Source organism: Penaeus vannamei, chromosome 18 (genome assembly GCF_042767895.1).
Source record: "Penaeus vannamei isolate JL-2024 chromosome 18, ASM4276789v1, whole genome shotgun sequence".
NCBI lineage: Eukaryota > Metazoa > Arthropoda > Malacostraca > Decapoda > Penaeidae > Penaeus > Penaeus vannamei.
This window is the reverse complement of record NC_091566.1, coordinates 36,006,374-36,032,754: the sequence shown is the minus strand read 5'-3', so window position 1 is coordinate 36,032,754 and position 26,381 is coordinate 36,006,374. Positions and strand designations below refer to the sequence as shown.

General features: G+C 46.3%; 1 protein-coding gene across 1 annotated transcript in view; it reads right to left on the bottom strand.

The window, feature by feature from the left end:
- Positions 1–430: 430 nt before the first annotated feature.
- Positions 431–26,381, bottom strand: part of LOC138864870 (putative GATA zinc finger domain-containing protein 25) — a 27,361-nt gene continuing 1,410 nt past the window's right edge. The window contains exons 2-5 of the mRNA XM_070133501.1: positions 1,521–1,574; positions 1,230–1,271; positions 835–1,081; positions 431–523 (exon numbers count right to left, since the gene is read on the bottom strand). Of these exons, the coding sequence (XP_069989602.1) occupies positions 854–1,081; positions 1,230–1,271; positions 1,521–1,574 (324 nt within the window). The 3' untranslated portion in view covers positions 431–523; positions 835–853. The remainder of the gene's footprint in view (positions 524–834; positions 1,082–1,229; positions 1,272–1,520; positions 1,575–26,381) is intronic.

Below are 26,381 nucleotides of genomic sequence, written 5' to 3'. Positions count from 1 at the left end.
ACAGAGATGACAAGCAAGATTCACAGACATAAAACGTGGTAAAAGATAAAAGCACAGTAAAAGTGGGTGTAAAAAAACCGGAAAAATAAAAAATCGTTGGAAAATATATAGATAAAATGGATCTTAAAATAATCAAAAATTAAAAATACATATATAAATGAACAGGTAAGATTTCACTACAATACATTTACATTTTACATTAGACAGAAATGACATATTTTTTCTTTTCTCTTCCATTGTTTCTTATGAAACATGCAGTAATAATCTAGTTACCATTAAACAATACATGGTTTTCCATTGCAAGGCAAGTTTTAAAGCATTAACGAAGTAAAATAAAGCATGCAAGGTTGTATGGCTACCTCGACAAAAGAGAAATTATTTACACATTTTCTTGCACTAATCTATAGGGAATTACTACTTTCAAATTGAGAATTTACATATATGAAAAAAAAAAAAAAATAGACTGCCCATCTGGCACAGCTGATTTCGTTGGGGGAATACGGGATCTTGATTTGCACATTATCTGCAAAAAAAGATCGTTTCCTATTTTTATTCCGTGTAAATGGCGTTTTAGTCGTATTTGTTTTAGTCTTGTTATGCATGCATCTAGTTTTCTGTTTTGTTATTATCATCATTATTCTGTGTCATTATTATCATTATTATCATTATTATTGTTATTATTATTATTATCATTATCATTATTATTATCATTATCATTATTATTATTATTATTATTATTAATATTATTACTATTATGATTACTATTATTATTATGATTAGCATTGATATAATCATCATTATTATCATTATCATCTGTGCTATCATCATTATTACCTTGACCACCAGGGTTACATCAGCGCCGATGTTGCCGGCCCTCTTCTCCGCGTTGGCGTTCTCGCCGAAGTCGGTCCTCTTCTGCCCGCTGCCGATGGCGCTGGATTTGCTCCTCCCGCTGTTCCACCTCTCGCCGTTCAGCGGCTCTTCGTTCTTCTATCCTTTGCTGCTGCTGCTGCTGTTGCTGCTGTTGCTGCTGCTGCAACAGCCGCTGCTGGTGCTCCTGCTGTTCGTGCCTCCTCATAATCTGAAATGATAAAAAAATTCAGGTACAAAGCTTACCCGACACCTATGCAGTGAATAAGAGAGGTGCGTTTGAGCGGAAAAGGTTGCAACATTTTCACTATTATCACATACATATCGCATATTTTCATTATATTTGTAACATTACTAACTTCATCTTCTCTGGAATTCCTTGCATCCAGATGAGCTTCTTTCTGAAAAGATGAAGAGAAATCCAATAGTTTCAGGTAATCGAAGCAAGAAAATCAGAAAGAGAAAGAGAGGGGGGGGGGGGGGGGGCAAGGGGGGGGAGGGGGGGCGAGAAATAGGCAGAGAGAAAATTAGAAAGAGGAGACGAAAGGAAGGTCACACAGTGAAATATATATAATTTCTTCTGTCATATTACGATAACAAAACTCAAGCAATATGAAGAAAGTGAATAAGAAAAGGCTCATAAAACTTACCACACTTTTAAGGAGGCGTTTGGGCTTTCCGCCCTGCGGCTTATCACGTCCCATCTGAAATTGTAACATAAATAAATTATTGAATCAAACTCACGGCCCATCTGAAATTGTAACATAAATTATTGAATCAAACTCACGGCCCATCTGAAATTGTAACATAAATAAATTATTGAATAAAACTCACGGCCCATCTGAAATTGTAACATAAATAAATTATTGAATCAAACTCACGGCCCATCTGAAATTGTAACATAAATAAATTATTGAATCAAACTCACGGCCCATCTGAAATTGTAACATAAATTATTGAATCAAACTCACGGCCCATCTGAAATTGTAACATAAATAAATTATTGAATCAAACTCACGGCCCATCTGAAATTGTAACATAAATAAATTATTGAATCAAACTCACGGCCCATCTGAAATTGTAACATAAATAAATTATTGAATCAAACTCACGGCCCATCTGAAATTGTAACATAAATAAATTATTGAATCAAACTCACGGCCCATCTGAAATTGTAACATAAATAAATTATTGAATCAAACTCACGTCCCATCTGAAATTGTAACATAAATAAATTATTGAATCAAACTCACGGCCCATCTGAAATTGTAACATAAATAAATTATTGAATCAAACTCACGGCCCATCTGAAATTGTAACATAAATAAATTATTGAATCAAACTCACGGCCCATCTGAAATTGTAACATAAATAAATTATTGAATCAAACTCACAGCCCATCTGAAATTGTAACATAAATAAATTATTGAATCAAACTCACGGCCCATCTGAAATTGTAACATAAATTATTGAATCAAACTCACGGCCCATCTGAAATTGTAACATAAATAAATTATTGAATCAAACTCACGGCCCATCTGAAATTGTAACATAAATAAATTATTGAATCAAACTCACGTCCCATCTGAAATTGTAACATAAATAAATTATTGAATCAAACTCACGGCCCATCTGAAATTGTAACATAAATAAATTATTGAATCAAACTCACGTCCCATCTGAAATTGTAACATAAATAAATTATTGAATCAAACTCACGGCCCATCTGAAATTGTAACATAAATAAATTATTGAATCAAACTCACGGCCCATCTGAAATTGTAACATAAATAAATTATTGAATCAAACTCACGTCCCATCTGAAATTGTAACATAAATAAATTATTGAATCAAACTCACGGCCCATCTGAAATTGTAACATAAATAAATTATTGAATCAAACTCACGGCCCATCTGAAATTGTAACATAAATAAATTATTGAATCAAACTCACGGCCCATCTGAAATTGTAACATAAATAAATTATTGAATCAAACTCACGGCCCATCTGAAATTGTAACATAAATAAATTATTGAATCAAACTCACGGCCCATCTGAAATTGTAACATAAATAAATTATTGAATCAAACTCACGGCCCATCTGAAATTGTAACATAAATAAATTATTGAATCAAACTCACGTCCCATCTGAAATTGTAACATAAATAAATTATTGAATCAAACTCACGGCCCATCTGAAATTGTAACATAAATAAATTATTGAATCAAACTCACGGCCCATCTGAAATTGTAACATAAATAAATTATTGAATCAAACTCACGGCCCATCTGAAATTGTAACATAAATAAATTATTGAATCAAACTCACGTCCCATCTGAAATTGTAACATAAATAAATTATTGAATCAAACTCACGGCCCATCTGAAATTGTAACATAAATAAATTATTGAATCAAACTCACGGCCCATCTGAAATTGTAACATAAATAAATTATTGAATCAAACTCACGGCCCATCTGAAATTGTAACATAAATAAATTATTGAATCAAACTCACGTCCCATCTGAAATTGTAACATAAATAAATTATTGAATCAAACTCACGGCCCATCTGAAATTGTAACATAAATAAATTATTGAATCAAACTCACGTCCCATCTGAAATTGTAACATAAATAAATTATTGAATCAAACTCACGGCCCATCCGAAATTGTAACATAAATAAATTATTGAATCAAACTCACGTCCCATCTGAAATTGTAACATAAATAAATTATTGAATCAAACTCACGGCCCATCTGAAATTGTAACATAAATAAATTATTGAATCAAACTCACAGCCCATCTGAAATTGTAACATAAATAAATTATTGAATCAAACTCACAGCCCATCTGAAATTGTAACATAAATAAATTATTGAATCAAACTCACGGCCCATCTGAAATTGTAACATAAATAAATTATTGAATCAAACTCACGGCCCATCTGAAATTGTAACATAAATAAATTATTGAATCAAACTCACGGCCCATCTGAAATTGTAACATAAATAAATTATTGAATCAAACTCACGGCCCATCTGAAATTGTAACATAAATAAATTATTGAATCAAACTCACGGCCCATCTGAAATTGTAACAAATAAATAAATTATTGAATCAAACTCACGGCCCATCTGAAATTGTAACATAAATAAATTATTGAATCAAACTCACGGCCCATCTGAAATTGTAACATAAATAAATTATTGAATCAAACTCACGGCCCATCTGAAATTGTAACATAAATAAATTATTGAATCAAACTCACGTCCCATCTGAAATTGTAACATAAATAAATTATTGAATCAAACTCACGGCCCATCTGAAATTGTAACATAAATAAATTATTGAATAAAACTAGACAAATAATTGCATAAGTAATAATCATAATCAACAATTTAAATCTATAAATTTGAAGTTAAATGATACCAGATTAGTTGTAGCATAATTCATAATAACATTGTTTATGGTAAGAAATTATGAAAATAAGGAAAAAAATAATGAAAATAATGAAAACGGAAATAGTGATTATGATGATAGTGATGATAATGAAAATGCTAATAATGCCAATAATGATAATAAGAATAATCATTATAATGACAATAATGATGATAATGATAAAAGTAATGATGATGATAATGATAATAATAATTATAATAATAACAATAATGATGATAATGGTTATGATGAAAATAATATCAATGATAATTGTAATGATACTAAGGATGATGATGATAATAAGGATAATAACAATAATGATAAAATTGATGAATGAGAATAAATATAGTTATGATAACAACAGCCATAATACAGTTATCATAAAAATGGCAATTATAATAATTATTTTTGTAATAATAAAGGTTATCACCATTTCTATTGCTATTATCATTATTATCATTATCAATGTAATTCGGGTGTGATTGCTATCACCATTATAGTTGCTATCATTATTATCACTGCTATCATTTTTATCAGCATCATCATTATCATTATCATCATTATTATAATCATATAATCTCTCTCTCTCTCTCTCTCTCTCTCTCTTAATTTCCCTCCTTCCTCCCCTCCCTTCTTCTCTTCTTCCTCTCTTTTTTTCACTCTCTCTTTCTCACTCATACACTTACCCTCTCTGATTCTAAAATTTACAAAGGAGCGCACACAAACAACCTCGAGGCACATAACAACACAAACACGAACCATGGCTGGTGGCCACGGAGGCTGCAATTATGTTGAGGTTATAAAACTGAACTGGATTTTTATCTCTTTATTTGGTGATGAACCAAGCACAAGTGATGTCAGCAACCGTCGTGAGGCGAATGATGATTCCGGCGAGAGAGAGAAGTGTAAAGAAGAGGGGGGGGGGAGGAAGAGTGGGGATAGGGGAAGGATAAGGAGGAGGAAAATGAATTTTAGTTGAAGAAAAAGGAGCCGGGGCTTGACCCAGCATGCAGGGTAAAGATCTAGGTAATAGCTGTAGTGGGTTTGTTGAAAGAGGAAAAGGATCGAGGGGCTCAGCGCCATCGGCAGACTCGCGTATTCACCGCGCGGCCACACCCCGCGGGATCGTGTGGCGAGGCAAGGCCGCGACTCGTGGCGCGGGGAATACCCCACGACCTTGAGCGCGGCTCGCCTCGCCACAATTTTCCCACGGGGAGTGGAGCCTCGCTATGGCGAACACGGAGCCTCTCGGCTAACTGAGGGGGAGGGGGAAAGAAGTTAGCAGGTTTTTGGCGCCATCTGGGGTATGCTCTGGGCACGGCCTCTTCGGCCGTGGCTCCTGGGCTGTTCCTCAGCTAACCATCACTGCTGAAGCGGGGTGAAGCTCGGGTGAGGCCGCGAGGCAAGGGCAGACCCTCCTCGCCCGGGTCGAGAGGAGATTTCTCTCCTTCGGCCGCAGGACTTACGAGAGGGCACGGCCTTGGCGGCCCCACCACGATTGGATTAACTCTGCTGGCCGTGGCGCTTCTTTCCTCGGCTCGCACAAATCCTTACGCTAAAGGATTTGTGGTCCTGGCACGAGTACTAGCAGCAAACGCCACGTGTCGGAAACCGAAACCAGCAGGATGTTGAGGGTAGGATGAGGATGAGGATCGACGCTATGGCAAGGATAATGAGATGGAATGAGTCGGGGTGGCGGTCACGAAGCGTCAGAGGACGAGGTGAAATGATTTAAAAACGGGGATGAGGGCAGTACCTGAGGGAGATTTACTTTATTATGAAGTTAAAAAAAGGAAGGTACCAAACATTACCACTAAATTACTTTAAAAAGAACAAGAACAAAAACAAGGAACACAAAACAAGCAACAAAACTGAACCCCCCTTATCCCTTGCCCGTTGTTGTCGTGGGGGGGCTTAAGAGACGAAGACTGAGACCCAATACAGGGATCTCCCCTGCCTAGGGCCTCAGCCCTCGACTCAACTAATTTTGCATGGTCTTTTTTCTCTCCAGCTTTTGTTTCCGTCTCTTCTCCATCCCCTTCTGCTATCTACTTCCTAAGGTGTGAGAGCCGTGCTGAGAGGATGAAAGGCTGACCTAGTGCCAGTCCTGAACGGCCTGCGGGAACCATGGGCACGGTACTCCTGACTAATCTAGCCCTTACCTTCAGTAGCGAAAGGAGGTGGACCAATTAGGCCTATTTATATAATCCAGGTTCCCCATGACCAGTAATGAAAATGTAATCCCTTTATTAGAGGCTATGAGGCTAGCCCCTTTATCAAATAGCCCCAACCCAGGCTCTCCTTTGACCACGGCTCCGAACACTGAAACTACTGTCCACTCCTTAATGCCTACTAGTGCATTACCCACCCAAGCAGAGACTCAATCTCGAGAAGACATTCCTACCCACCCAACTTCCTCAAATTCAACTCCACCCCTGCAACCTTCATCAAACAACCAATCCCCCCTTATTACTACCTTGCAAACTTATTCTCCATCATTCCGTAATACTCCCTCTTCCACACGTCCCCGACCATCCACCACCACCAACCCTACAGATATCTTAAATACTCTGTTTAGCCCAGCTAAATGGGACCGTTTTTTCGTGATCCCTGCTACAGCTCCTTATTCAGGCAACACTCTTCTCTTTCAACAATGCCTCCAAAAACAAGTAGGCAGAGTCCCTTTTTATACCAGACGCGATCGCTCCCGTCTGGTAACAGTCAGATCAGAAACTGAATCTATAGCACTGTCAAATTTAACTGATCATTCTGGCAACCCCATTCCTGCAGAACCTCATCCAACCCTTAATACCTGTACCGGAACTGTCTCTCCCCAGCAAACTGCCCAGTCGATACCAAAGATTGGTCAGACTGGAGAAGACTTATTAGGATGCCTCAAAGACCAAGATGTGAAATCAGTACATTGCTACACCATTCCTCCTAAAGGTCAACGAAAGAATCCGACCAATATTGCCAAAATTACCTTCTGTACACATGACCTTCCCTTACGTATCTACATTGGTGGACAATCCCTCCTTGTTCGACCATACCAACCCCCTCCCCGTCAATGTCAAAACTGTTGGCGCTTTGGACATCCTGCCAAACATTGCCGTTCCACAGACCGATGCCCCATATGTGCCCAACCTGGTCATAATCGATCAAACTGCTCAGCACAAACACGAACATGTGCTAACTGCGGCGGCCCCCATAATGTATTTTATAGAGGCTGTTCCACTTACAAATTTGAATCTGAAGTAGCAACTCTCTGATACAAAAATGGTCTCACTTTACGTGAAGCCAGACAGGAAGCACGTCGACAAGGTTTCTCTCATACTCCATATTCTAGCAACATCGTCCGCTCAGCCCTTCCCCCTCCACCCAAAAATGTCCCCATTTCCACTTCTACATTCTACATCCCTCAGACCAATTACTTTGCCACTCTAAACCCAGACACCCCAATCTCAACCACAGCTCCTATCTCAACTACAGCCCCAACACCAACCCCTCTCCCTCCCCGCACTACCCGCAGTAGACAGACTAAACGTTCTAACCCTTCTTCCCCTACAGCACAATCACCTCCACCTACCTATACCTTTGTTCCTGAGACACCAGTCTCCTCTCCCCCCCCTCATAAGAAAACCTTTATTCCACAAAACTCTCCAACCAATTCCATTGCAGAAACAATTACCTTCTCACAAAACTCTCCAACAAACTCCACTGCAGAAACAATGGATGACATTCAAAGCTATATGTTTGAGACACAAAATCCCATAACTCATGCTCCTTCCACACTTGAAGTGGTTGCCGATATTCATACCCCTCCTACTAATATTCCCCCTACACCCCTTCCTCCTAATCCCTCCCAAGACAACACATCCCCTTCAACTCCAACTATCCATCCTTCTGATATTCATCCTCCTAACACTAATACTCCCCACACATCTACTCCCTCCCAACACAACCCACCCCCTTCAACCCCAACTATAGACACATTCTCCCTCCCTCCACCCCCTCTATCCTTTGCACTCCCTCCAGGTTACACACGAGAATCACTCATGGCACAACAATGCCCTTCTCCAGACTCCCTACCTCCTAATATCCCTCCTTTACACCCCCTAGCTCCTTCCCCTTCAAATTCCCCAACACGTAAATGTGTTATCATTCATAAATCAACTAGGGTATAGCTCTCCTACATTGGAATATTCGCGGTTTCCGCTCTCATAGATCAGACTTACGTCATATCCTTGCTTCTTATAATCCATCTATTATCTGCCTCCAAGAGACTTTCCTCACACACCCTCCTATTCCAATTCCTAATTACCATTTTATCTTTTCCCCACACTCCCTTTATGTCTCGCCTATACTTATCCATCATAAAACACCTTATGTCATACCTCCCATACAAACTTCTGTCCCGTGCACAGCTATTCGCATCTTTCTTCGCCGCTGGATCACAGTGATTTCAGTCTACTTCTCCCTATCCCATCCCATTGACTTTACTGCCTTTGAGACTCTAATTTCCCAACACCAACCACCTTTCCTCATAGTTGGTGATTTCAACTGCCGCCACACTCTGTGGGGTGACTCTACCACCAACTCCCGAGGCCGATCTCTAGAACGCTTCCTCTTCACAAATAACCTAATTATTCTCAATTCAGATCGCCCCACACACTTTGACATGCGCACACAATCCTTTTCATGCCTTGACCTCTCTCTATGCTCTCCTACTTTACATCTAGATTTCCATTGGTCAGTTCTAGACCACTTCCCCTATAGTGACCACTTCCCAATACTCCTTTCTCCTACTTCATATGTACCACTTCCTAATCCTCCACGCTGGTGCTTTGATAGAGCTGACTGGCATACTTTCACTTCACTCTCTACTATACCTATCCCTCCACCCCCCTTACCGTCCATTTCAGATATGCTACATTGTTTTACAACCACAATCCTAAGAGCTGCCTATACAGCCATTCCTCGAACTTCAAGACCCTATACTTCTAAATGTGTTCCATGGTGGAATTCTGATTGCACCAAAGCGCTCCGCTTAAAACGAGCAGCCTGGAACAGCTATCGCTACAAACGAGGCACCCCTCACCAGCTATCAGCCCTTATTTCCTTTAAAAGAGCATCTGCCCATCTTCGCCGTACAATTAAAAACAGCAAAACAAATAGCTGGCAAAATTATGTTTCCTCAATTACATCTACATCTATTTCAGCTGTTTGGCGACGGATCCATAAACTATCAGGCAAACATCCCCCCCATCCTGCACCTGTCCTCCATATTCGAGATATTCTCATCTCTGAGCCTGTAGAAGTACCTAATGAACTGGGCAACTATTTCAGCCAGGTCAGTAGTGGCTCTCACCTTTCCCCACACTTTTCTTCCATTAAAACCATCAAGGAATGCACCCCTATTACCTTCACCCTATCCTCTGATGAGTCCTATAATGCTCCTTTTTCTTCTTCTGAACTCAACGCTGCATTACAGTCGTGCCGCAACACTCATGAAGGCCCTGATGGTATTCACTATCGTATGCTCCGACACCTCCCATCTTCCTCTCTATCCTTCCTTTTAACTATTTTCAACCACATATGGACGTCAGGAAATTTTCCTTCTCATTGGCGAGATGCTCTCATCCTACCTTTCTTAAAACCCAGTAAATCAGGTACCCTACCCCAAGATTACCGCCCCATAGCTCTAACTAGCTGTTTGTGCAAACTACTAGAACGAATGGTTAACTTCCGTTTAATGTGGTACCTAGAATCTCATAATCTCCTTTCCCCTTCCCAGTTTGGTTTCCGACGTGCCCGAAGTACAGCAGACCCACTTGCCCATTTCGAGATATACATTACATCAGCATTTGCACGCCATGAATCCGTATTAGCCATTTTCTTTGATCTAGAAAAAGCATATGACACCACATGGCGATACCATATCCTCCAACAATTGTCCTCCCTAGGTTTACGTGGAAACATGGGTGTTTTCATTAAATCCTTCCTTTCTAAACGTACTTTCCAGGTCAAGATTGCCTCTTCCACTTCATCATCCTTTCCTCAATTCGAAGGCGTCCCACAAGGAAGTGTGCTTAGTACCACTTTATTCCTTCTTGCTGTAAATGACATAGTCTCAGTCCTACCACCAGGAGCCAGAGCATCAATATATGTTGATGACTTAACCATCTATACATCTGGCACATCCATACCAGATCTCTGTCAATTCCTTCAGTCTGCAATAACATCAGTAACTTCTTGGGCCATCAACCATGGCTTTCGCTTCTCTACCTCCAAATCTTTCCCCATCCTTTTCTCTCGCTTACGTACGGTCCCCAAACCCCCACTCTTCTTATATAATGCTCCACTCCAATACCGGTCTTCTGGCAAATTCCTAGGCGTTATATTTGATTCCAAATTGTCCTGGTGAGACCATATCTTGTATATCAAAGATAAAGCTCAACGTCGCCTCCGAATCTTACAAACGCTTTCTCATATCTCCTGGGGCTCAGATCGCAAAACTCTCCTCCATCTTCATGTTACTTTGATTCTCTCCACTCTAGATTATGGATGCCATATGTACTCCTCTGCCTCAACCTCTCTTCTTGCTCACCTTGATACAGTCCACCACAGCGGTCTCCGCTTAGCCCTAGGCGCCTTCCGCTCCTCTCCAGTTGAGAGCCTATATACTGAATCAGGCATGCCGTCCCTCTCTCGACGTCGAGCCCTTCTCTCTCTCCGATGCTATGCTCGATTTCACCAATTTTCCCTTACCAAACTAACTATTCCACAATCCTTACTTCATACCTTTACCTCTTCTCCACGTTTACCAACTCCTCTCCCCGTACGCATGGATACCCTCCTCTCCTATTCCCCCTTCCCTCATCTCCTACCTCTCCCACTGTCTGTCCATTCCATTCCTCCATGGCTTATACCTAACCCCTGTATTTGCTCCTCAGTTTTCCCTGACCCACCAAAATCAGATATTCCCCCCTCTATCCTTCTCACTCATTTCCTTGACCATGTCTCCATTCATTCCTCCAGCATTCATGTTTACACTAACGGTTCCAAATCCATCTCAGGAGCTGGATTCGCAGTAACATTCCCAAATTGCACTTTCAAATACACCCTCCCTCCTGAATCTAGTGTCCTTACTACAGAACTATATGCACTCCTTTTTGCCTTAAGACGCATATATTCATCCACCTCTTCCTCTTTTACTATTTTTACAGACTCCCGTAATTCTTTAACCCTCATAAAGTCAATGCACTCGACCAATCCCCTTGTCTGTAAGATCCAGAACTGGTTGTTCTATTTATCCACACGTCACAAATCTGTCAGATTTTGCTGGGTACCCAGCCATGTTGGAATCCCTGGCAATGAACAGGTAGATACTCTTGCACGATATGCCGCAATGTCCATATCACCTCAACAACGCTTCTCACATATTCCAGCTACAGATTACTACCCCCACTTTAAGACTTTCTTGTATACCCGATGGCAATCTTTTTGGTCAAGACTCCACAACAATAAATTACATACCGTAAAACCATCAATCTCCTCTTGGTCAGCTCCATTTCACAAAAACAGACGTTGGGAGACTGCCCTCGCACGATTACGTATAGGCCACACTCGCCTAACACATGCCTATCTGATGTCATGCTCAGACCAACCCCTATGTCCTCTATGTAACATCCCTCTTTCAGTCCCACACATTCTCTTGTCCTGCCCTCGCTTTAATACAGCACGTACCTCTGCTTTTCCACACCTATCCTCCCTTCACCGACCTCCCAACATATCAGACATCCTTACAGAATCTCACAGCTTCTGCCTCGACAACCTGTTCTCCTTCCTCAGACACATAAATATCCTTCACTTGATCTAACTCGCTTACCTAAACCACCATAATCTTTTCCCTCATCCTCAACCTCTCAACACTATTCTAGATAGTTGACACATAACAACTATCACCTGACATCCCTCTTTACTATACTTTCCAATAGTGCTATATGACCTTAGATGTCTAGCACATTTATCTTAACCATTAACCATTAACCATTAACAAAACTGAAAAAAACTAGTGGATAGAGGAAGGGGAAAGGGGAAAAGAAGGAGTAAGAGGTTGCTTCAAAGGATGCGGCCAAACTTAGAACACTGCTTCCACTTCTTCGTCCCATGCCAGGGAAAAGAGATCACGGCCTGCACCAGATCTCCATCCGGAACGAAAGATAGTGTTGAGTCTATCCAGCCAGGCGGAGTCTGTCGATCTGTTTACAAACCAACCTACGCCACTCGATGTTAAGAGGAGGCAGAGAAGCTTCCTCGTGGAGTTCAGATGTTGTAATAAATTGATCCCAATTTACTACATAGATCCATCTGAGTGCTTTATTCTGGACAACTTGGAGTTTGCGCTTGTTGGTGTATGCTGTTTGTGTGAGTGCAAGTGGTGTGTATGTGGGAAGAGGTTTGATAAGTGTTTTGTATAGATGCAGCTTCGTACGTGGGGCCGCACGTCGGAATCGATAAAGCGAATGTAAGGCTTTGCCGGCCAAGGCGGCCTTTGAAGTTGCATGCAAATGAAACCGAAAGTCGGTGTCAAAGGTTAAACCAAGGATGGTACAAGAGCGGGTGATTTGGAGCGGTGCTTGTAGTCTGTCGAAGCTGTTGAGATATATGGTGTCATGGGGAGGTCGTTTTCGTGGATTTAGGAAAAGAACTTTTGTTTTGGTCGCGTTAGTCTTGATACGCCATCTATGCTCCCATCTCGAGACGGTGTCAAGTTCGTCATTGATGCGCCGGACGACACCTGAAAGCGCATCGTGTCGAGCTAGGTGCGTACAGTCGTCAGCATAGAGGATAGTGAGTGAATCTGTGTGTGTGGGGTCTGGTAAGTCGTTTGTGTATAATGTATAGAGTGTTGGGCTGAGGGTGCTGCCCTGAGGTACACCTGCGTGCATGCGAATCGTCCTGGAGACGTGGTGGAGGAACTTTAATTTTAATTTACGGTCATCAAGGAAATTGCAGAGCAATTTCTTAATCAAAGGGGGGAAGCTAAATTTTGTGCACAGCTTGTACTTCAGGCCAGCATGCCAGACCGTGTCGAAGGCTCGCTCAACATCTTTGGTGACAAGAACAGTCATTAGTCGTCGGTCTTTGTTGTTGTGTACGTAGTTTGTGATGATGTTGAGTGCGTCTTGCGTCGAGTGATGCGAGCGAAAGCCAAATTGTTTTTGTGAGAGAAGGTTATGGTCTTCGAGATACCACCTTAGCCGAGTGTTTATGATTCTTTCGAAGGTCTTGCCTAAAGTCTCGAGTAGGCTAATAGGGCGGTAACTCTTAGGGTCAGTCAGGTCTTTGTGTGGCTTAGGAATGAGGGCCACAAGAGCAGTTTTAAAGCAAGAGGGAAAATAGCCGGAAGCGAGAGAGGCGTTGTAGAGGTGAGTCAAAGCTTGTAAAAGATTGTCAGGGAAATGAATAAGAGCGTCGCGTCCAATCTGTGAGGAGCCTGGAGCCTTACGAGGAGACTTCATGATTAGTTGTTTTACTTCCTCACACGAAATGGGAGCTGTGAGTTCGCAGGTGTCGTCCAGCCTATCCATACGGATAATTGGCTCTGGGATGGTCTCTACCCTGTTCTCATGACTCCAGGTGTCTATGTCCTGAATTCGTTGAGTGAACAGGGGATGAGGAGGGTGAGGGTAGAAGACTTTAGCCCAGTGTTCTTTAGAAACTTTAATGACATCCACGGGATTTGAAACATTTACGTTATTTTGGACAAGGTGGGAGAAGGGGGGGAAGTTACTACCTTTAAGCTGACGAATTTTTTGCCAAAATTCCCGTGGATTGCGAACTCTGTTAGACTCTACATTTTTAACCAAATTATGCCAATGATTTTGTCGGTCGGTATCAAGACTATCGATGACGTGTCTTCTGAGGATAGATAAGTCCCATCGAACATGATTTAACCTGTTTAAATTTTGCGTGAAACGATTTCGAAAACAAGTCAGGAGACGTTTTGTCCTTTCAGATGGCTGAAATGAGATGCGTGTCTTATACTGAGACCGGGGGATGGTACTCAGCATGGTGGATACAATGTGGGCGAAGATGAAATTCCAATGCCCATCTATTGTTTGGGAATCAAGCCCATCAAGATTAAACTGAAAGTTAACTTCACTTAATTTAGATTTGAACGACTCCCAATCTGCTTGTTGGTACCGGAAAGATCTTCTTTCTTTGTTAAGTATTGGTGAGGTGGAAATTTTGATTATGACGGGTATATGGTCCGAACCAACGTTCGGACCGGGTTGTAGGTGCGTGTGGTAGGCGAGTGCCGCTCTGTTCCCGAAGACGAGATCAGGGCGGCCCTTTCCCACGTTCGTGTATGAGGTGAAGAAGTCGGGTCCGATGTAGTGGTCTTTTTGTATCAAAGATAGAAAGGAGTTGCCTACCATGCGAGTTGGTAGATCTGTGGTGTAGTGCATGGTGGCTGGCGTTGATGTCTCCGGCAAAGAAGACTGGGAGGTTCGTATAATTAAACAATCTGTTGAAATCAGCAAGAGGCAAGTTGGTTGAGGGCCTGATATAGGCAGTGGAAAGGATAATGGGGCCCTGTGGGGTGAATATCCTGACTGCCATGAAGTCAGGGTGAGTGAATGGAAGGGTGATAAATTCGAAGGTGATGGTGGATTTGATGAGGATACAGGACCCCATGTACAAACCGTCTCCTGTTTGCCTGGATGTGTAACCGTAGTGCCGAATTCTATAGCCATTCGTGATGGCTGTAGAATTCAGTAGGACAACATCTGGGCGTTCTTGATCTAGAAAGTCGTAAAAGAGATTACGAATTGGGAAAAAAGACCTTACATTTGCTTGTACGATCGTTAGCATGTCACTCAGGGTAGACCCATTCGACCTGGGTTTACCTTGCGTGGCGTAACCTGATCCCTATAGCGGTTCCGTGGTCGAGCATCGACCGTCGGTTCCTCGAGGTCAGGAAGAGAGTCCTGCGAGCAGGACGCAGCGCGGAATTCCTGGGAATCGGCGGACCAATTCCCGACACCCGCGCTGCCCCAAAGGCCCCCTACAGGGGAGCATGGCAGTGGCTCCGTCCACAGGGGCATGGAGCTCGTCCTCGGCTTCGGGAACGACTTCGACGTCGATCTCGGAGCCGCTACTGTCGTCGTCGAGGATGGTGTCATCCATCTCCCGACGACGAGGCTGAGGGATCGGGGAATCCTTGTCTTTCTTGTGCGTGTTTAGTGGCGAGGTTTGTTTGCGTTTCTGTTCCGTGTTCCTTATGGTATCGCGTGCTTGTACGGTTTCTCGTGGTTTGCGTTGGGGTTGTGGTTGCAAAACGAGGTGTCTGTGTGTTGTGGAACAGTGAGGCTCTGGGTGAGTGATTGTCACCTCATTGTTCATAGTTTCTGTGTTTGTGGTGTATTCAGGAATGTACAGGTTGTCGTCTTCGAAGATCTCCTCGGGGACGACAATGCTGGGGAAGCCGTTTTTTTGTAACATGATGGGGACTATGGTTGCGAATCTTTTGGCGTTGTATTTTGCAGCGATAAGACTTACGTGTAATATGGCTTGTATTTTCGGGTTTGTGTTCGGTGTGAATGCGTGGGTTTGGGGGAGTGTTGGCATGGTTGTCCTCGAGGAGGTCGTGGGTCGTCTGGGTGTGCTAGTTTAGATGGGTTGTGTGGCAGCTGTTGTGGCGTACGTCGGAGCAGTGTTTTTGTTCTCACGAAGCTCAGTTCGTTTTGCTTTAAGTAGCTCCTTTCGTGTTGGGCAGGATCCGCTAACTGCTATGTGCGATCCCTCGCAGTTGCAGCATTTGATGCTCTCTTTGCACTTGGCGAAGAAGTGACCTTCGCCAGCGCAACGGGAGCATCTTTGTATGTGTGGGCATGTGTGTTCATTGTGTCCGTATCTGTAGCAGTTCAGGCATTGTTCCAGATGAATAAAGCACTCTGGTTCTAAGTTGTAACTTGGGACCGATGTATTAAACATCATGAGTCCCCTCGAGAAAATCCTCTGTGCTTCCTCTGGGGTAGAGAAACGGATCTTGACGATCCGTGACTCGGGTGGTTTGTAAACGTAAAGAACAGTGACACCGTTCTTGGCGGCAACCTCCTGTGAGATCGACTCACACGATCGTGGGAGGATCGTCCTGTCGATCTTTTTAGCCACGATCGTGCCTTCGGAGGGAACTGGTGAAAATCCGTGATCTGCGAGTTTCCTTTGGCCTTCGGCCGAAAGAAAGGGGGTCAAGTGCTCTGGTTTGGCTACTGTCACCTTGAAGCCATTGTGTACTTTATAGAGGTGGGTGACTGCCACCTCGGTGAGAGTGAATATTCTCTGGAGAGCCACCTCACAAGAGATGGGCTCTCCAGAGTACGCTAATTTGATCTGGTGTCCCATGGATCAGGTCATAGCGTCGGGTGATGATGAAGGGAAAAAGGGAGGCTAGCAGAGCTAATTTTAGACTGTATGTGGAAAATGCGGAATGGTCTCAAAAAAGAGGAGCACACCAGGCACCCAGCAGTCTCTGTGTGTTAGGGACGGTCGGGGTCGGGACCCTGCCGGACGAGCGAGAGCCCTTATGAGTCCGGCCGTCACCTCGCAGCGAAACCACTGGGTAACAGGTGCGTCGTGATTTCAATTGCAAGCACTCTGGCCTGTAATTGAAATCACTAGCTCAGGCAAAGTGTGGCGTGACTACACCCAAAGTAGCACACCAAGGGCCACGTGTCAGGTCCGTCGTGGGGAGGTGTCAACAATCTCTCTATGAATCACCCACGAGAAACTGCACAAACCTTGGACCTAGAGATCCAGGTATGCCCATGATTCCGGCTCAGGTCCGGCTGCTTATGAACCTGACCGGCGATGTTTACTCGGTCAGTTTGGGCGGTCCCGAGGCAGGAGTCGGCCAATCACAGGTCAGGTGCGGTTCTCGATTGATGGCCAATCAGGAACCGCTACAGCACTCCCCCTCTAGTTTCGCGGTCGCGAAACGGACTTTGGCGATTTTGATGGGCTGGTGTAGGTGTGCGGGTTTGACGCGGTCGACGGTCACGGTGTCTTCTCCCTTTGGGCGGCGGATGGTGATCGTCTTGTCGCCTCTTCGGATGACCGGGAATGGACCCTCGTACGGAGGACAGAGAGGAGGTCTGGGATGTTTTCTCACGAAGACGTGAGAGCAATCCTGGAGTCCTGGGGGCATGTATATATCCTGTTGTCGGGTGGGTCTCGTCGGTCGGCTGCGTACCCGGGTCATCCGTTCGCAGAGTTGTTTGCCGAAGGTTCCTGGTTCGAAGTTGCCGGCTGTGACGATGAAATCTGCAGGGAGGGCGAGCGTTGTTCCGTAGACCATTTCCGCGGCGGTGCACTGCAGGTCCTCTTTGAAGGATGTCCGGATGTTAAGGAGGACATGGGGGAGTTGGTCGACCCACCTCCTGTTGGAGGAGGAGGATGTCAGGGCCTGCTTCATATGCCGGTGGAGTCGCTCGACCATGCCGTTGGCGCAGGGGTGGTAGGCGGTCGTCCTGATTCTCTTGGAACCGAGTAGTACCATCAGCTGGCGCCAGAGTTCCGACTCGAACTGGGCGCCGCGGTCGGTAGTGACGGTATCCGGCGTGCCGAAACGGGAGATCCAGGTGCTGAGGAAGGTCCTGGCGACCGTCGCTGCGGTGATGTCGCGGATAAGCGTAGCCTCGGGCCATCTGGTGAAGCGGTCGATCATCGTCAGGATGTAGCTGTAGCCGTCGTCCGAAGGTAGGGGTCCCACTATATCGATGTGGATGTGTTGGAACCTTTCGTCTGGGATAGGAAACGTCTGGAAGGGAGATTTTGTATGCCTGTAGATCTTGGTCCTCTGGCATTCGATGCACGAGCGGCACCACTGTCGAACGTCTTTGTTGATGCCAGGCCAGACGACTTTGCCGCGGATATGTTGGGTGGCCCGATGCTGGTAGTATGCGTCGAAGAATCGCCGGCGGAGGGAAGGCGGGATGTATGGTCGTGGGTAGCCGAGGGAGACATCGCAGAGCAGGTCGTCGCGGGAGTTTGGGATCTTGACTCTCTCAAGGCTAAGGGAAGTCTGGCCCTCTATGAGCGGAATCATGGACGCGTCCTGGCGTTGTTCACTGCTGACCAGGTGGTAATCCACTGCGTCGTCGGCGTGGGTCGCTGCAGCTATGGTAACCCTCGAGAGGGCATCGGCGGCCTCGTTGTCCGCGCCCCGGATGTGACGGATGTCCGTCGTGAACTGTGAGATGTAGTCCAGGTGGCGCTCCTCGCGAGGGGATTGGCGGCGGGTCCTCGAGTGTAGGGCGAAGGTGAGGGGTTTATGGTCCGTCAGGATGTGGAATTCCTTAGCCTCCACGTACGGCTGGAAGTGCCTCACCTCAGAGTACGCTGCCAGGAGTTCCCTTCCGAAGGCACTGTATCGTGACTGACGTGGCGACAGGGTCTGCGAAAAGAAGGCAAGAGGTTGCCATTGCTTACCCTGACGTTACTGGAGGACAGCGCCGATGGCAATGTCGGAGGCGTCTACGGCGATGTTGAGAGGAGCCTCGGGCAGAGGGTGGTTCAGCAGGGTGGTAGAGGCCAGGGCTTCCTTGCAGGCTTCGAAGGCTTCGTTGGTAGGGGGCGTCCACTTGATTTTGGTGCTTCTGCTGGCCCTGTTAGGTGTGATCAGGGCGTGAAGGGGCTTGAGGAGCTGGGCACACTTGGGAACGAATCTCCTGTAGAAGTTGAACATCCCCAGGAATCTTCGAAGTTGTTTCTCCATGGCAGGCTTGGGGAACTTCCTTATGGCGGTGACCTTCTCCTGCGCTGGGGTGATGCCTTGAGAGGTGACGGTGTGGCCTAGGAAAGAAAGCGAAGCCGCGCCGAAGAGACATTTCCCTGGGTTGATCACGACCCCTGCTTCTAGCAGTCTGCCGAAGAGGGCGCGGAGATGACGGGCGTGGTCTGCCTCTGAGGCGCTGGCGACGAGGATGTCGTCGATGTAGGCGAAGACCCCCTCGAGGCCGCGAGTCACGTCGTTGATAAACCGCTGGAAGGTCTGAGCAGCGTTGCGGAGACCGAAGGGCATCCTGAAAAACTCAAACAGGCCGAACGGTGTAATGACGGCAGTCTTGGGGATGTCCTCCTCAGCGATCGGAATCTGGTGGTACACCCTCACGAGGTCGATCCTCGAGAAGACCGTACAGCCGGACAGCTCGTGGGAGAAGGAGTGCAGGTGCGGCAGCGGGTATCTGTCAGGGGCGGTAATCGTGTTGAGATGACGGTAATCACCGCACGGGCGCCAGTCGCCGTCCTTTTTCTTCACCAAATGCAGAGGGGCCGCCCATTGGCTGCTGGAAGGGCGTATGATCCCCAACTGCATCATGTGGTCGAACTCCGCCTTGGCACTGCGACATCTGTCGGGGGCGAGCGGACGGCAGCGAGAGTGGGCAGGGGGACCGTGAGTCACGATGTGGTGACGGACCTCGTGCCGTGGTTGGGTGGCCCGGTTGATCGGCTTGGTCAAGGCCGGGAATTCCCGCAGGATGTTCTTGAAGGCGCAGGTCCTGGGAAGCACTGTATATATTAGGGGAGTACTTACCAGAGCCGGAGCAGCGTGCGTGCGGGCCCCGGATTGGTGGATTAGGGCCATACCTTGCAGACCGACCGTCAGACCGTAGTGTGCCAAGAAGTCGGCGCCGATGATGGATTGTGGGACGGCGGCGACGAGGAAGATCCACTGGAATCGTTGGGCGGGCTCGCCTTCCAGCGAGAGGGTCCTCGAACGCTCGCCGTAGGTGTTGATGGGCGATGTGTTGGGAACTTCCAGAGTGCGGGAGGAGTGGAAGCGTTTATCCCTGTGGGAGGCTGACCTCGGCCCCTGTGTCGACGAGGAAACGCAGGGAGGAGGAGGCATCTCGGACATTCAATAAACACCTCCGAGGTCCGCGAAAGACAGGCGCGCCCAGTTTCCGCGATTTCCTCCACTCTTTGCGCGGCGGTGATGAACCAAACACAAGTCATGTCAGCAACCGTCGTGAGGCGAATGATGATTCCGGAATCGAATCGAAATCGAGAGAGAAGGGGGGGAAGGAAGGAGGGAGAGGGGAAGGATGAGGGGATAGAAAGGATGATTTAGTGAGAGAGAAAGAGCCGGGGCTTAACCCAGTGTGCGGGGTAATAGATGGGGGATGGATGACTGGAGTCGGAAAAGGCGGAAAAAGGCTGGCGAGGGGAGGCCCCGAGCCATCTGTGCTCGCCGCAGCCATGGCATGATTCACCCGTTTGGCGTGGAACTGGCGGGCCAGTTCCGCGCCAGCAAGGGTGGCCATGCCCGGGCTGCGGGTTGCGCTCGGCTAACGAGGGAGGAGGGGGTAGGGGGCAGCCTGCCAGGCGCCATCTGCGGCTCCACCGTGCACGGACTTATCGCCCATGGCAACGGTGGTGCCCTCGGCTAACCTCGAGACTGCGAGGATGGGAGGAGGATGAAAGCGGATGCGACCGCAACGAGTCTATCTCCCCCGCCTGCGTCGATCAGAGATTTCTCTCTGTCGGCGGCGGGACTTCCGGGGAGATGTGCTCGGGCGGTCACATCACGGGTGGATTATCATCACTGGCCGTGGCACCTCCTCCCCGGCTCGCGCGTTGGCACTCCTTACGACAAAGGAGCCGCGGTCATGGCTCGGGTACGAGCGGCAGATGCCACGTGTCGGAAATCCGGAACCAGTGAGATGAGGGTAAGGATTAGGATGCGGGACGCTTACGCGATGTGAGGGAAATGAGGTGGGAGATGAGGTCGAAGATGCCGTCACACAGGGAAAGGGGTTGAAGGGGAAGTTAATTAAAAGGGGGGATAGGGCTTACCGGAGGGTAGTTGTTTATTGGGGAGGTTAAAAGTTCCGTTGGAGAACGATAACAATTTAAACTTAAAAGAACTTAAAAACACAAAAACTTAACTTAAAAAGAACTTAAAACACAAACAAGTTAAAACTACACTGTAAAAGAAACAACTACATGGATTAAAAACAATAATTAAACGAGTAAAATAAAATAAAAGTGAACGTTAAAATGAACATTAAAAACATTAAAAAAACAAACAAACACAGAACAGGAGAAATGAGCCGAGCCAAGGACATCCCGGGGCCCGTCACATCGTGATGTGGCGGGCCTCGGGGTGTTCCCTCACGCACAGCGTGGCTGGCCATTTCTCGGGGGAGTGAAAACCATGCTGTGGTTAAATTACTAACAACAATAAAACATAAAACAATAAAACATGAGAGGGGAGAGCGAGAAAGATAGAAGGAAATGAGAGAGTGCACAAAGGAAAAGAAGGCGCTGCCAAGCTCAGAAAGCTGGTTCAATCTCCTCAGACCAGTCCAGAGAAAAGAGATCACGGCCTATCCCGCTCCTTCGTCCCTGGATGAAGGCGCTGAAGCGCTCTATCCAGTCGGGGCACCATGCACGGAGTTTGTCGAGCTGTTTACAAATCATCCATCGCCACACGAGGTTCAGCGGGAGCACCGCTGCCCTCTCGTATAATCGTGCTGCTGACACAAAGTCGTCCCACGCCATGCTGTAGACCCAGCGAAGTGCTTTGTTCAGGACGATCTGTAGCTTGCGTCTGTTTGTTTGTGCGGCGAGTGTAAGTGTGAGTGGTGCGTACGTGAGGAGTGGTGTGATGAGTGCTTTGAGCAGGTGCAGCTTCGTGCGCGAGGCAGCGCATCTGAATCGATAAAGCGATCGTAAGGTCTTTCTAGCCAATGCGGCTTTTGAAGAGGTATGATAATGAAATCTAAACATGGTGTCAAAAGTGACACCGAGGACGGTGCAAGAGTGTGTTATTTGAAGAGGTGCTTGTAGTCTGTCGAAAGAGTTTAGGTATATTGGATCGTAAGGAGGATTGTGTCTTGGGTTTATAAAGAGGACTTTTGTTTTTGTTGAGTTAGTGTTGATAAGCCATTTGTGCTCCCATCGAGAGACGGTGTCAAGCTCGTCGTTGATTCGTCGGACGACACTAGCGAGCGAATCGTGTCTAGCTAAGTGCGTGCAGTCGTCAGCGTAAAGTAACGTCAGTGAATCAGGGAAGGTGGGGTCGGGGAGGTCATTAGTGTATAATATGTATAGTGTTGGGCTGATTATGCTGCCTTGAGGTACACCTGCGTGCATATTGATTGTAGAGGAAACTTTGCCTTTAAATTTAAGCTTTAATTTACGGTCACCCAAGAAGCTGCAAAGCAGCTTCTTGGTGCACGAGGGAAAATTGAATTTAGTGCAGATTTTGTACTTCAAGCCAGCATGCCAGACCGTGTCGAAGGCTCGCTCCACGTCTTTGGTCACGAGGATCGTCTTAAGTCGTCTGTCTTTGTTGTTAAGACAGTAGTTAGTCAGTAGGTTCAGTGCGTCAGTAGTCGAGCGGTGAGAGCGAAAGCCAAATTGTTTGGAAGAAAGGTCATGGTCGTCGAGATACCGCCTTAGTCGGGAATTAATGACTCTCAAAAATTTTGCCTAGTGTCTCTAGTAAACTAATTGGGCGGTAATTCTTGGGGTCAGTGAGGTCTTTGTTTGGCTTAGGTATGAGGGCCACGATAGCAGTCTTAAAAGGAGCAGGATAGTAGCCAGAAGCAAGAGAGGTATTGTACAGGTGCGTCATAGCTCGTAAAACGTTGTCAGGAAGATGAAGGAGTGCGTCACGCCCGATCTGAGAGGAGCCCGGAGCCTTACGAGGAAACCTCTTTATTATTTGTTTAATTTCCTCCAGCAAGATGGGAGCACGGAGCTCGCAGGTGTCGTCCAGCCTATCCATGTGGATAATTGGCTCTGGCTCTGTTTCTATCCTGTGTTCTTGGCTCCAGGTGTTGATGGAATGAAAATGTTCATTAAAAAAGGGGTGTGGTTCTTGAGGATAGAATACAGTTTGCCAGTGATCACGAAAAATTTTGATAACATCCACGGGATCTGAAACTTGAGTGTTGTCCTTGAGGAGGTGACTGAAGGGAGGGAAGTTACTGCCTTTTAACTGTTTAATCTTTTGCCAAAATTCCCGTGGATTGCGAACTCGCATCGATTCTGTTTGTTTAATCAAATTTTGCCACTGAATTTTGCGGTCATTATCAAAACTATCTATGACATGGTTTCTGAGGATAGTGAGGTCCCACCGAACTCGGTGTAAATTCTGAATATTTTGGAGAAAACGATTCCTGTAGCAAGTCAGGAGACGCTTGGTTCTCTCGCTTGGATGGAATGATTTACGTATTTTGTAACGCTCTCGTGGGATGGACCGGAGCATTGCTGCTGAAATCCAAGCAAAGAGATGATGCCAGTACCTATCTATTTCGAGAACATTTTCTCTGTCAAGGTTAAAATCGAAATTTTGATATGAAAGATAAGATTTAAAATCGTTCCAGTCTGCTTTCTTATACCGGAAGGATGGCGTTTCTTTGTTATGTCTAGGTGAGGTGGAAAGTTTTATGATCACGGGTATGTGGTCAGAACCGATGTTCGGACCTGGTTGTAGGTGTGTGTGTGGTAGGGGAGGGCGGCCCTGTTCCCGAACACGAGATCAGGTCTGCCTTTTCCCCTAGCCGTGATTGCGGTGTGGAAGTCGGGTCCTATGTAATGTAGTCTTTTTGTGTTGAAAATAGACAAGAGCTGTCTACCGTGTGCATTCGTGGTTGTGTGGTGTAGTGATATGTGTGATGCGTTGACATCCCCGGCGAAGAAGACTGGAAGATTATTATAGCTGAATAATTTATTGAAATCTGAAAGTGGCGAATTTGAATTTGGTCTGATATAGGCCGAGGCAATCACTCTAGGGCCCTGCTGGGTGAATAGCTTTACACCCATGAAGTCTGGATGGATGAATGGGGGTGAAATGAATTCGAAATGAAGGGTGGATTTGACGAGGATGCAGGACCCTACGAACCAGGCATTTCGTGACTGTCTTGACGTGTAGCCGAAGTGTTTGATAGCATAGGAGTTAGTGATAGAGGTGGAATTTAAAAGAACCCCGTCAGGACATTCCCGATCGAGGAAATCGTCAAAAATGTTACGTATATTGAAAGATGATCTTACATTCGCTTGCACGATTGTCAGCACGCCACTCATGGTGAGTCCGGGTGTTGTGGTCTCACCTTGTGTGGCGTTTGTTGCTCCCGGTAACGACGGGAACGAGCACCCGTCGAGGGCTCGTGAAGGTCAGGAAGGGATTCCTGAGACTGGGAGACTCGGAATTCTCGGGAATCGGCGGACCAATTCCCGATACTTTCTCGTCTCCCGAAAGTTCCCCTGACAGGGAGAACAGGACCTGCTCCCTCGAGGGGAGCAGTCAGCGAGGAGGCACCGGGGCTTTCCTCGAGACCGACATCGATCTCGAGGCTCTCGCTACTGTCGGAATCCGACAAGATGGTATCGTCGTGAACGTGACGAGCCTCGGCGGCCGAGAGCTCAGGGTCTTTTTTGTCTTTTTTGGTGTGCATGTCTGGTGGTGAGGTATGTTTGCGTTTATTGTCAGAAGTATCTGGTGTAGTTTTCTTTTGTGCAGTTTCTTTATGTATTCGTTGTGGTAGTGGCTGTGGGAGTCCGTGTGAGTGAGAGGTAGAGGGCTGTGTGGATGTCATGGTCGCCTCTCTGACCTCGGTGTGAGTGTTTGTTTGTGTGTGAAATTCAGGTATGTACAGGTTTTGGTCTTCGAAGATTTCCTCAGGAATCACAATGCTGGGGAAACCGTTTCTTTGAAGCATGATAGGGACTATGTTTGCGAATTTCTTGGCGTTGTATTTGGCAGCTATTAAAGCTACGTGTAGTATTGCTTGTATTTTTGGGTTGTTGTTTGGTGTGAAGGTGTTTGTTTGGGGGAAGTGTGCAGGCGGCAGAGTGGTTCCTGAGGGAATCGTGTTTGGTTGTCTTAAGGATTCGCGACTCTGGTGGTTTGTAAACATCCACCACAGTGACTTCGTTCATGGTGCTGACTTCCTCCTGGATGGCTTGGCACGATCGTGGCAGGATTGTCTTGTCGATCTTTTTAGCCACGACCGTGCACTTAGCCTTCGTTTCCGGGGAGGGGAGAGGTTTAAAACCATGATCAGCGAGTTTTCTCTGGCCAGTAGTCGAAAGGAAAGGGGTCAGCTGTTCTTGCTTGGCAACAACAACTTTGTAGCTATTATGCACTTTGAAGCAGTGCGTGACAGCAACTTCTGTGATGGAGAAGATTTTCTGGAGAGCCACCTCACAGGAGATGGGCTCTCCAGAGTATGATAATTTGATTACGTGACCCATGGTGGCATCGCGTACGGGTGATGATGATGGGAGGTAGGGAGTCTAGCCAAGGCTAATAACAGGACGATGAAAGGGTGGAGATGGGTCTCAAAAAAGGAAGGCACACTGGCAAATCAGCTCTCTTTGTGTGTTAGGGTCGGTCGGGGTCGGGACCCTGCCGAACGGGCCAGAGCCCTTATATGTCCGGCCGACACCTCGCAGTAAAAGGGCTGATTTGATAGTGCTTCGTGATTTTAATTGCAAGCACCCTGGGCTTACAATTAAAATCACTAGTCTCAAAGCAAGGTAGTGCACGATAACACCCAAAGCTATCGGCACAAGGGCCAGATCGTCGAGCTCGCCGTGGGGGTGTCAAATCGCTCTCTTTAGCCTCCCACAAAAGCACAACAAAAAACCTTGGCACCTAGAGGTCCAGGTAAGCCCATGATTCCGGAATCGAATCGAAATCGAGAGAGAAGGGGGGGAAGGAAGGAGGGAGAGGGGAAGGATAAGGAGGGGATAGAAAGGATGATTTAGTGAGAGAGAAAGAGCAAAGTGTGGCGTGACTACACCCAAAGTAGCACACCAAGGGCCACGTGTCAGGTCCGTCGTGGGGAGGTGTCAACAATCGCTCTATGAATCACCCACGAGAAACTGCACAAACCTTGGACCTAGAGATCCAGGTATGCCCATGATTCCGGCTCAGGTCCGGCTGCTTATGAACCTGACCGGCGATGTTTATTCGGTCAGTTTGGGCGGTTCCGAGGCAGGAGTCGGCCAATCACAGGTCAGGTGCGGTTCTCGATTGATGGCC